Source organism: Oncorhynchus masou, unplaced genomic scaffold, assembly GCF_036934945.1.
Source record: "Oncorhynchus masou masou isolate Uvic2021 unplaced genomic scaffold, UVic_Omas_1.1 unplaced_scaffold_1917, whole genome shotgun sequence".
In the NCBI taxonomy this organism is placed as follows: domain Eukaryota; kingdom Metazoa; phylum Chordata; class Actinopteri; order Salmoniformes; family Salmonidae; genus Oncorhynchus; species Oncorhynchus masou.
The window spans coordinates 56,902-70,000 of record NW_027008415.1 but is presented as its reverse complement, the minus strand read 5'-3'; the positions used below and the strand labels follow the sequence as shown (position 1 = coordinate 70,000).

General features: G+C 47.0%; 1 protein-coding gene across 1 annotated transcript in view; it reads right to left on the bottom strand.

Annotated features, from left to right (window-relative positions):
• LOC135532581 (polycystin-1-like) overlaps positions 1–13,099 on the bottom strand; it is a gene marked incomplete at its 5' end in the record, with an annotated part of 96,439 nt that overhangs the window by 26,594 nt on the left and 56,746 nt on the right. The window contains 7 exon segments of the mRNA XM_064960059.1: positions 861–969; positions 2,791–3,008; positions 3,487–3,539; positions 5,508–5,630; positions 6,645–6,771; positions 7,064–7,274; positions 7,575–7,718. Of these exon segments, the coding sequence (XP_064816131.1) occupies positions 861–969; positions 2,791–3,008; positions 3,487–3,539; positions 5,508–5,630; positions 6,645–6,771; positions 7,064–7,274; positions 7,575–7,718 (985 nt within the window).

Genomic DNA, 13,099 nt, shown 5'->3' with positions numbered 1-13,099 from the left:
GGAGAGGAGTGAAGAGGAGTGAAGAGGGAGAGGAGTGAAGAGGAGGGAGAAGAGTGAAGAAGACTGAAGAGGAGGGAAGAGGAGGGAGAGGAGTGAAGAAGAGTGAGGGGTGAAGAGGAGTGAAGAGGAGGGAAGAGGAGTGAAGGGAGGAGTGAAGAGGAGGGAGAGGAGGGAGAGGAGTGAAGAGGGGGAGAGGAGTGAAGAAGACTGAAGAGGAGGGAAGAGGAGAGATCAGAGTGGAGGTAAGAGAGGAGTGAAGAAGAGTGAAGAGGAGGAAGAGAGTCTGCTAAATGACTCACTAACTGTAAGTCTTTGGATCAGAGTGTCTGCTAAATGACTAACTAACTGTAAGTCTCTCTGGATCAGAGTGTCTGCTAAATGACTCACTAACTGTAAGTCTCTCTGGATCAGAGTGTCTGCTAAATGACTCACTAACTGTAAGTCTCTCTGGATCAGTGTCTGCTAAATGACTCACTAACTGTACGTCTCTCTGGATCAGAGTGTCTGCTAAATGACTCACTAACTGTAAGTCTCTCTGGATCAGAGTGTCTGCTAAATGACTCACTAACTGTAAGTCTCTCTGGATCAGAGTGTCTGCTAAATGACTCACTAACTGTAAGTCTCTCTGGATCAGAGTGTCTGCTAAATGACTCACTAACTGTAAGTCTCTCAGGATCAAAGTGTCTGCTAAATGACTCACTAACTGTAAGTCTCTCTGGATCAGAGCGTTTGCTAAATGACTCAAATGTAAAATGACAGAAGGAGAAGTAGGCCAGTGAGAGGTCAGTTCAGAACAGACAGACAGTAGAAGTGACAGGGTTAAGGGTGAGGTCAGAGGTCAGAGTTTAGAGGCGACTCACAGGTCGGCCGTCTCGCTGTCTGCTGTCTGGGAGAAGAAGTGTTGGGGGTCACAGAGATGAGACACCTGCAGCTGGCCGTCCGCCAGGATCCGTTTAATCAGGTCTTCATCTGGAGGAGACAGGTGTGTGACAGAAAGAGAGATGGTCAGATTCACTCATCTGGAGGAGACAGGTGTGTGACAGAAAGAGAGACGGTCATCTGGAGGAGACAGGTGTGTGACAGAAAGAGAGACGGTCAGATTCACTCATCTGGAGGAGACAGGTGTGTGACAGAAAGAACGGTCAGAGGAGACAGGTGTGTGACAGAAAAGAGAGATTCACTCATCTGGAGGAGACAGGTGTGTGACAGAAAGAGAGATGGTCAGATTCACTCATCTGGAGGAGACAGAGAAGAGAGATGGTCAGATTCACTCATCTGGAGGAGACAGGTGTGTGACAGAGAGAGAGACGCTCATCTGGAGGAGACAGGTGTGTGACAGAAAGAGAGATGGTCAGATTCACTCATCTGGAGGAGACAGGTGTGTGACAGAGAGAGAGATTCACTCATCTGGAGGAGACAGGTGTGTGACAGAAGAGAGAAGATTCACTCATCTGGAGGAGACAGGTGTGTGACAGAAGACGCTCAGAGGAGACAGGTGGTCAGATTCACTCATCTGGAGGAGACAGGTGTGTGACAGAAAGAGAGACGCTCATCTGGAGGAGACAGGTGTGTGACAGAACGCTCATCTGGAGGAGATGGTCAGAGAGATCTGGAGATTCACTCATCTGGAGGAGACAGGTGTGTGACAGAGAGAGAGACGCTCATCTGGAGGAGACAGGTGTGTGACAGAAAGAGAAACGGTCAGATTCACTCATCTGGAGGAGACAGGTGTGTGACAGAAAGAGAGACAGATTCACTCATCTGTCATCATCTGGAGGAGACAGGTGTGTGACAGAAAAAGATGGTCAGATTCAGACTGGGGAGAAGATTCACTCATCTGGAGGAGACAGGTGTGTGACAGAAAGATTCACTCATCTGGAGGAGATGTGACAGATTCGGTAAGATTCACTCATCTGGAGGAGACAGTGTGTGTGACAGTAAGATTCACTCAGAGACGGTAAGATTCACTCATCTGGAGGAGACAGGTGTGTGACAGAAAGAGAGATGGTCAGATTCACTCATCTGGAGGAGACAGGTGTGTGACAGAAAGAGAAACGGTAAGATTCACTCATCTGGAGGAGACAGGTGTGTGACAGAAAGAGAGACGCTCATCTGGAGGAGACAGGTGTGTGACAGAAAGAGAAACTCATCTGGAGGAGACAGATTTACTCATCTGGAGGAGACAGGTGTGTGACAGAAAGAGAAACGGTCAGATTCACTCATCTGGATAGAAGTCAAGACGGTGTTGAGGCAGAGTAAATGTGCTTCATGGCTGTTCTGTTTCTAAAACATCACACAGTCCTCTGCCATGGTTTATTCAACATTACAACACAATAATATTCATGATACTGAAACTACATACTGCAGTGCTGAGTGCATTTCAACTGTTTACGGTAGTAGTAGCTGTCTGTCTGTCTGTCTGTCTGTCTGGCTGTGTGTCTGTGTGTGTGTCTGTCTGTCTGTCTGTCTGTCTGTCTGTCTGTCTGTCTGTCTGTGTGTCTGTCTGTCTACCTGCCTGCCTGTCTGTCTGTCTGTCTGTCTGTCTGTCTGTCTGTGTGTCTGTCTGTCTGTCTGTCTGTCTGTCTGTCTGTCTGTCTGTCTGTCTGTCTGTCTGTCTGTCTGTCTGTCTGTCTGTCTGTCTGTCTGTCTGTCTGTCTGTCTGTCTGTCTGTGTGTGTGTCTGTTTGTCTGTCTGTCTGCCCGCCTGTCTGTCTGTCTGTCTGTCTGTCTCTCTGTCTGTCTCTCTGTGTGTCTGTCTGTCTGTCTGTCTGTCTGTCTCTCTGTGGATTACCTGAGGATGTGAAGTACTTATTGCGGTGTGTGAGGTCGTCATTGTCGGGGTGAAGGGTCATGTCCACCCCCAGGTGTCTTGAACCTTGACCTCTCTTCAACTTGGGTAGCCCCGCCCCCAGACCCGCCCCTCCCACCTCAGACATGTCACTCAACAACTCTGGCCAATCACGCTCCTCGTCGTCATCCTCTTCCTGAACCACACCCCAACTCTGGACACTAGAGGGGAGAGAGAGAGGGAGGAGTGAAGGTGAAACCGGGAGGAGGGAGAGGAGAGAGGGAGGAAAGGAGGGAGAGGAGGGACGAGGGTTCGAGTCGGGTCAGTGTTTATTTAAAGTGCATTTTAAACAGCCGGTCACAACTTCCACATTAGTACAATGGAACACAAGAAGAGAGAGAGGGTTTAATGGTTTACACACACACACACACACACCCACACACACACACACACACACACACACACACACACACACACACACACACACACACAGTAATTACAGATGCCCGATTTAATGAGACACAGATTAAATCAGGACAACAACTCTCCTCTCTTTCTCATTCCCCTCACACACTCATTTTATACTGACTAATTATCTCTCTCTCTGTCTCTCTCTCTCAAAACATAAATCAATCTCTCCATGGGCCTGATGAGAACTGTCAATCACTCAGCCGTCCTCGTAGCAACGGCAGAGCTCACCTCTTGGTGGAGGGTGTGGGGGGGAGGTCCACGTTGGTCTCTTCTGAATAGGTCTGGAGAGACAGAGAGAAAGATAAAGTAATACATTCAAATTAGATCAAGTAAGGAGACAGACGATAAGATGAATATCAGAATTGACACCCTGTAGAAATACTACTTCTGCTGTTGTCTCACCTCTCTGTAGCCCCCAATGAACTGTAGCTCCTCCCTTCTATCTAACAGTCGTCATCAATCATCTCCCTCTACTGTTTCTGGTAACATCACCTAGACAACCAGACCTAGACAACCAGACCTAGACAACCAGACCAACCAGACTAGACAACCAGACAACCAGACCTAGACAACCAAACCTAGACAACCAGACTAGGACAACCAGACAACCAGACCTAAACAACCAGACCTAGACAACCAGACCAGACCAGACCTAGAAAACCAGACCAGACAACCAGACCTAGACAACCAGACTTAGACAGACCAGACCTAGACAACCAGACCTAGACAACCAGACAACCGAGACAACCAGACCTAGACAACCAGACAGGACCAGACCAAGACAACCAGACCTAAACAACCAGACCTAGACAGACCTAGAAAACCAGACCTAGACAACCAGACAACCAGACCTAGACAACCAGACCAACCAGACCTAGGACAACCAGACAACCAGACCTAGACAACAACCAGACAACCAGACCCAGACAACCAGATCTAGTCAGACCAGACAACCAGACCTAGAAAACCAGACTAGGACAACCAGATCTAGACAACCAGACCTAGACAACCAAACCTAGACAACCAGACCTAGAAAACCAGACTAGGACAACCACAGACCAGACCTAGACAACCAGACAACCAGACCTAGACAACCAGACAGACCTAGACAACCAGCAGACAACCAGACCTAGACAACCAGACAACCAGACCTAGACAACCAAACCTAGACAACCAGACCTAGACAACCAGACAACCAGACCTAGACAACCAGACCTAGTCTACCAGACAACCAGACCAGACCTAGACAACCAGACAACCAGACCTAGTCAGACAGACAACCAGACCTACTAGTCTACCAGACAACCAGACCTAGTCTACCAGACAACCAGACCTAGTCTAACTGACAACCAGACCAGACCTAGTCTACCAGACAGACCAGACCTAGTCTACCAGACAACCAGACCTAGACTACCAGACCAGACAACCAGACCTAGTCTACCAGAGACAACCAGATCTAGTCTAGTCCAGACAACCAGACCTAGTCTACCAGACAACCAGACCTAGTCTAACAGACAACCAGACCTAGTCTACCAGACAACCAGACCTAGTCTAACAGACAACCAGACCTAGTCTAACTGACAACCAGACCTAGTCTACCAGACAACCAGACCTAGACTGACAACCAGACCTAGACTACCAGACAACCAGACCTAGTCTACCAGACAACCAGATCTAGTCTAACCTAGTCTACCAGACAACCAGATCTAGTCTAACAGACAACCAGACCTAGTCTACCAGACAACCAGACCTAGTCTACCAGACAACCAGACCTAGTCTACCAGACAACCAGACCTAGTCTAACAGACAACCAGATCTAGTCTACCAGACAACCAGACCTAGTCTAACTGACAACCAGACCTAGTCTACCAGACAACCAGACCTAGTCTACCAGACAACCAGACCTAGTCTACCAGACAACCAGATCTAGTCTAACAGACAACCAGACCTAGACTACCAGACAACCAGACCTAGTCTACCAGACAACCAGACCTAGTCTACCAGACAACCAGACCTAGACTACCAGACAACCAGACCTAGACTAGACACAACTGTCTGTCTCCATTTCAGACAGCTCCCATCTCAACTGACCCGGTTTCCTGCTATATCAGGCCGGTGCACTACTTTATATTAAGAGTTATCTCACACACACACACACACACACACACACACACACACACACACACACACACACACACACACACACACACACACACACACACACACACACACACACGCCACGTACACACCTCTCCAGGGACACCGTTAAAGATGAGGAAGGAGCTTCCTGCCATGGAGTTGTCCAGGAAGTCATCTATCTCCACTGACTCCTGGTCCACCTGGGAGGACGGCACCTGTTCTACTGACACACACTTATACACACACACACACACACACAGGAACGCACACAGCGGGATGCAAAACACACCCACACACACACAGCCTTTATGAAGGATTCAGGGATTTAAATGTATAATGGTGGAGATGTGACGAGTGGATGAGTGTGTTCTAAAGATGTGTGTTGTGTTCTAATGATGTGTGTTGTGTTCTAAAGATGTGTGTTGTGTTCTAAAGATGTGTGTTGTGTTCTAAAGATGTGTGTTGTGTTCTAAAGATGTGTGTTGTGTTCTAAAGGTGTGTGTTCTAAAGATGTGTGTTGTGTTCTAAAGGTGTGTGTTCTAAAGGTGTGTGTTGTGTTCTAAAGGTGTGTGTTGTGTTCTAAAGATGTGTGTTGTGTTCTAAAGATGTGTGTTGTGTTCTAAAGGTGTGTGTTCTAAAGATGTGTGTTGTGTTGTGTTCTAAAGGTGTGTGTTCTAAAGGTGTGTGTGTTCTAAAGGTGTGTGTTCTAAAGGTGTGTGTTCTAAAGGTGTGTGTTCTAAAGTTGCGTCTGTGTGTTCTAAAGATGTGTGTTCTAAAGATGTGTGTTGTGTTCTAAAGATGTGTGGTGTGTTCTAAAGATGTGTGTTGTGTTCTAAAGATGTGTGTTGTGTTCTAAAGGTGTGTGTTCTAAAGATGTGTGTTGCGTTCTAAAGGTGTGTGTTCTAAAGGTGTGTGTTCTAAAGATGTGTGTTGTGTTCTAAAGGTGTGTGTTGTGTTCTAAAGATGTGTGTTGTGTTCTAAATATGTGTGTTGTGTTCTAAAGGTGTGTGTTCTAAAGATGTGTGTTGTGTTGTGTTCTAAAGGTGTGTGTTCTAAAGGTGTGTGTTCTAAAGGTGTGTGTGTTCTAAAGGTGGGTGTTCTAAAGGTGTGTGTTCTAAAGGTGTGTGTTCTAAAGGTGTGTGTTCTAAAGTTGCGTCTGTGTGTTCTAAAGATGTGTGTTCTAAAGGTGTGTGTTCTAAAGGTGTGTGTATGTGTGTTCTAAAGGTGTGTGTGTGTGTGTGTGTCACCTTGCTACGACTCATCCTGAAGAGAGTGAAGACCAGCAGGTAGAGGGGGTAAATCACCAGACAGCTGACCACTCCCACAGCCACAGTCTCCACATTCACCACCACCAGCCTGGACACTGCTACAGAGCTACAGTAGGACAACACAGTCAGTACTGGAACACACACACACACACACACACACATACACAGACACAGACACAGACACGGACGCGCACACACACACACACACACACACACACACACACACACACACACACACACAGACGTGGACACACACAGTCACGGACACACACGACACGCACGCACACACACACACACACACACACACACACACACACACACACACACACACACACACACACACACACACACACACACACACACACACACACACACACACACACACACACTCCCCCTACCTGTAGCTCCTATTGGCCACGGTGCTGTACCACATGGTGTTAGCCAGCAGACAGAGCTGTAGCAGCAGGGCGCAGCATGTCGCCCTCTGGAGGCGGGTAAAGGGACTGCGGACGGGCCGTTCCCATAGCGACAGCCACAAGTGACTCTCACACAGAGCACGCTGAAGCTCCCAGTTCAGGAGGCGGGGCAACCGACGAAGCTCTGCCTCTTCTGAAGGTCAGGACACGCCCACAGGAAGCAGAAAAAAAGCAATTAAAAGAGGAAGTAGTGAGTTTGTATTAATGAACGGACCACTGATTTGTGATCAGTGCTCCTGTTCAAAGTCCAACTGTTATCCTTAACGGCTATATGACAAAACTGTCCCTAGACCAGTTGTCGAGGCAGCGGTGTTGAGATGTGGATAGATTCCTGCACCATGTTGGAGACCATTTGGCTAAAAGGGTTTGACTACTAAACTATGAGGGGAGGGGCTAGGGGGAGGGGCTTAGAGCTCAGGGTTAGGGTCCTTACCTGAGACCTCCACCTCTATCTCCACGCCTCCATCCGTCCTCTCGTTGTCCACTGACAGCCACTCCTCTACCACGAAATAGTAACTGCTTCCTGTCTGTAGGTCCTTCACCAGGACGTACTGGAGCTTCCATGCTGGAGACAGACCTGGGAGGAGAGAAAGGGCACATTTACTAGGTTGCTTACGGTTTGACAATGAGATCTACTGTAAGTATATAATAATAATAATGATATTTATCAGGGCCTAAATGACCACCTGCCAAAGCGGGGCTCCACAGCATTTCACTCACATTTGTGAATTAAAAACAGTCAAGTATGATCACAAAAAAAAAAAATGCTGCATTAGCTGTTTTCAATGTATTTATGCCGTTTTGTTAATCACACAAAGTCAAAAAACTACGAATCCCATATGGCCTGTTCCACCTCGCGCTGCAACACTGCCTGGCTGGGGGCTGTGCACACGTGAAGAACTGAGTGAAAGATTCCTTTTTAGAAGCGCCGTGAACAGGCATAAAAGTTGGTCTAATTAAATTTAAACTAACCTGACTAACTGAAGTGAGACTTTGTCATTGTTTTTCCTGGCCATTTCCATGGTTGTGTTCAGAGGCTAGATTGTTTTTCTATGTTTGAGTTTCAACTGCTAGGGAAGACAACGTTTCTAGAAGCCAGACTCAATCTCACAGGCACAAATGTTACTCTAGGTGCGTTACCACGGTAACCACCACGCTTCTAGTAGCCAGACTCAATCTCACAGGCACAAATGTTACTCTAGTCGTGTTACCACGGTAACGACCACGCTTCTAGAAGCCAGACTCAATCTCACAGGCACAAATGTCACTCTAGTCGTGTTACCACGGTAACCACCAAGCTTCTAGTAGCCAGACTCAATCTCACAGGCACAAACGTCACTCTAGTCGCATTACCACGGTATCGACCACGCTTCTAGAAGCCAGACTCAATCTCACAGGCACAAATGTTACTCTAGTCGTGTTACCACGGTAACGACCACGCTTCTAGAAGCCAGACTCAATCTCACAGGCACAAATGTTACTCTAGTCGCGTTACCACGGTAACCATAACGCTTCTACTAGCCAGACTCAATCTCACAGGCACAAATGTTACTCTAGTCGTGTTACCACGGTAACGACCACGCTTCTAGAAGCCAGACTCAATCTCACAGGCACAAACGTCACTCTAGTCGTGTTACCACGGTAACCACCAAGCTTCTAGTAGCCAGACTCAATCTCACAGGCACAAACGTCACTCTAGTCGCATTACCACGGTATCGACCACGCTTCTAGAAGCCAGACTCAATCTCACAGGCACAAATGTTACTCTAGTCGTGTTACCACGGTAACGACGACGCTTCTAGAAGCCAGACTCAATCTCACAGGCACAAATGTTACTCTAGCCGCGTTACCACGGTAACCATAACGCTTCTACTAGCCAGACTCAATCTCACAGGCACAAATGTTACTCTAGTCGTGTTACCACGGTAACGACCACGCTTCTAGAAGCCAGACTCAATCTCACAGGCACAAATGTTACTCTAGTCGTGTTACCACGGTAACGACCACGCTTCTAGAAGCCAGACTCAATCTCACAGGCACAAATGTTACTCTAGTCGCGTTACCACGGTAACCATAACGCTTCTACTAGCCAGACTCAATCTCACAGGCACAAATGTTACTCTAGTCGTGTTACCACGGTAACGACCACGCTTCTAGAAGCCAGACTCAATCTCACAGGCACAAATGTTACTCTAGTCGCGTTACCACGGTAACCATAACGCTTCTACTAGCCAGACTCAATCTCACAGGCACAAATGTTACTCTAGTCGTGTTACCACGGTAACGACCACGCTTCTAGAAGCCAGACTCAATCTCACAGGCACAAATGTTACTCTAGTCGTGTTACCACGGTAACGACCACGCTTCTAGAAGCCAGACTCAATCTCACAGGCACAAATGTTACTCTAGTCGCGTTACCACGGTAACCATAACGCTTCTACTAGCCAGACTCAATCTCACAGGCACAAATGTTACTCAGTCGTGTTACCACGGTAACGACCACGCTTCTAGAAGCCAGACTCAATCTCACAGGCACAAATGTTACTCTAGTCGCGTTACCACGGTAACCATAACGCTTCTACTAGCCAGACTCAATCTCACAGGCACAAATGTTACTCTAGTCGTGTTACCACGGTAACGACCACGCTTCTAGAAGCCAGACTCAATCTCACAGGCACAAATGTTACTCTAGTCGTGTTACCACGGTAACGACCACGCTTCTAGAAGCCAGACTCAATCTCACAGGCACAAATGTTACTCTAGTCGCGTTACCACGGTAACCATAACGCTTCTACTAGCCAGACTCAATCTCACAGGCACAAATGTTACTCTAGTCGTGTTACCACGGTAACGACCACGCTTCTAGAAGCCAGACTCAATCTCACAGGCACAAACGTCACTCTAGTCGTGTTACCACGGTAACGACCACGCTATCTAGAAGCCAGACTCAATCTCACAGGCACAAATGTTACTCTAGTCGCGTTACCACGGTAACCATAACGCTTCTACTAGCCAGACTCAATCTCACAGGCACAAATGTTACTCTAGTCGTGTTACCACGGTAACGACCACGCTTCTAGAAGCCAGACTCAATCTCACAGGCACAAATGTTACTCTAGTCGTGTTACCACGGTAACGACCACGCTTCTAGAAGCCAGACTCAATCTCACAGGCACAAATGTTACTCAATCGCGTTACCACGGTAACCATAAGCTTCTACTAGCCAGACTCAATCTCACAGGCACAAATGTTACTCTAGTCGTGTTACCACGGTAACGACCACGCTTCTAGAAGCCAAACTCAATCTCACAGGCACAAACATCACTCTAGTCGTGTTACCACACGACCACGCTTCTAGAAGCCAGACTCAATCTCACAGGCACAAATGTTACTCTAGTCGCGTTACCACGGTAACCATAACGCTTCTACTAGCCAGACTCAATCTCACAGGCACAAATGTTACTCTAGTCGTGTTACCACGGTAACGACCACGCTTCTAGAAGCCAGACTCAATCTCACAGGCACAAATGTTACTCTAGTCGTGTTACCACGGTAACGACCACGCTTCTAGAAGCCAGACTCAATCTCACAGGCACAAATGTTACTCTAGTCGCGTTACCACGGTAACCATAACGCTTCTACTAGCCAGACTCAATCTCACAGGCACAAATGTTACTCTAGTCGTGTTACCACGGTAACGACCACGCTTCTAGAAGCCAGACTCAATCTCACAGGCACAAATGTTACTCTAGTCGCGTTACCACGGTAACCATAACGCTTCTACTAGCCAGACTCAATCTCACAGGCACAAATGTTACTCTAGTCGTGTTACCACGGTAACGACCACGCTTCTAGAAGCCAGACTCAATCTCACAGGCACAAATGTTACTCTAGTCGTGTTACCACGGTAACGACCACGCTTCTAGAAGCCAGACTCAATCTCACAGGCACAAATGTTACTCTAGTTGCGTTACCACGGTAACCATAACGCTTCTACTAGCCAGACTCAATCTCACAGGCACAAATGTTACTCTAGTCGTGTTACCACGGTAACGACCACGCTTCTAGAAGCCAGACTCAATCTCACAGGCACAAACGTCACTCTAGTCGCGTTACCACGGTAACCATAACGCTTCTACTAGCCAGACTCAATCTCACAGGCACAAATGTTAAGTCGTGTTACCACGGTAACGACCACGCTTCTAGAAGCCAGACTCAATCTCACAGGCACAAATGTTACTCTAGTCGTGTTACCACGGTAACGACCACGCTTCTAGAAGCCAGACTCAATCTCACAGGCACAAATGTTACTCTAGTTGCGTTACCACGGTAACCATAACGCTTCTACAAGCCAGACTCAATCTCACAGGCACAAATGTTACTCTAGTCGTGTTACCACGGTAACGACCACGCTTCTAGAAGCCAGACTCAATCTCACAGGCACAAATGTTACTCTAGTCGCGTTACCACGGTAACCATAACGCTTCTACTAGCCAGACTCAATCTCACAGGCACAAATGTTACTCTAGTCGTGTTACCACGGTAACGACCACGCTTCTAGAAGCCAGACTCAATCTCACAGGCACAAATGTTACTCTAGTCGTGTTACCACGGTAACGACCACGCTTCTAGAAGCCAGACTCAATCTCACAGGCACAAATGTTACTCTAGTTGCGTTACCACGGTAACCATAACGCTTCTACTAGCCAGACTCAATCTCACAGGCACAAATGTTACTCTAGTCGTGTTACCACGGTAACGACCACGCTTCTAGAAGCCAGACTCAATCTCACAGGCACAAACGTCACTCTAGTCGTGTTACCACGGTAACGACCACGCTTCTAGAAGCCAGACTCAATCTCACAGGCACAAATGTTACTCTAGTCGCGTTACCACGGTAACCATAACGCTTCTACTAGCCAGACTCAATCTCACAGGCACAAATGTTACTCTAGTCGTGTTACCACGGTAACGACCACGCTTCTAGAAGCCAGACTCAATCTCACAGGCACAAACGTCACTCTAGTCGCATTACCACAGTAACCTGAACATTTTTGTCTCATCTGTGATATTTTGGCTAAAAGACTCAGGTCACAAAAAATGTAATGAAACAATACACTACATTCAGTTTTTCATTTGTAAAAAAAAAAAAGAAGGGGGTGACCTGGGGTGACCTGGAGTGACCTGGGGAGCTCTGAGGTACCTGAACATGTTTATAATAAACCATTGCATGCATATCATCTCTTTTGCATAGTGGCATAGAGCAGTAGAATAGAGCCAACTACATTTTAGTAGCCTAGGGTTTGTAAAAAATGTGGTCCCGGAAAAATGTTGCCTTTATATTCATGCAATTCTACATCATTTTACATGATTGGAGACTTTGATCTAATGTTTTTTTAAACTGTGAGCGAAATGACAGGCTACTTTGACACGGACATACTGAGGTCAATAAAAACAAAGTTGAGCCCATCAATAGTCCAGACCTAGATGTGTGGAGACACAATGTGAGGAGGAAATTATAGTCCTAAAAATGCTTTCCAGTTTCACTGACTCACCTAATGATGAGCAGATCACTCACTGGTGATTGCTGATGCGCTAGTGCCAAAAGTCTCTGTCTCGTCTCTGTCTCGTCTCGTCTCTCTCTCGTCTCTGTCTCGTCTCTGTCTCGTCTCTGTCTTGTCTCTGTCTCTCTCTTGTAAAACAGTATTTGGAAGTTGATCAAATGTTTTGGTGGCCTACAGCACAGAGTCTTCTATATTCAGGAGGAGACATTTGCCTCCTACCTGTTTTCCTGCAGTTGTATCTGAAATAATATCTCAGGTCACCATCTGAAGATATCTGAAGATGCTCAGGTCACTCACCTAATGATGTAAGTTGCTCTGGATAAGAGCGTCTGCTAAATGACTTAAATGTAAATGTTAAATGTAATGATGCTCAGATCACTCACCTAATGATGCT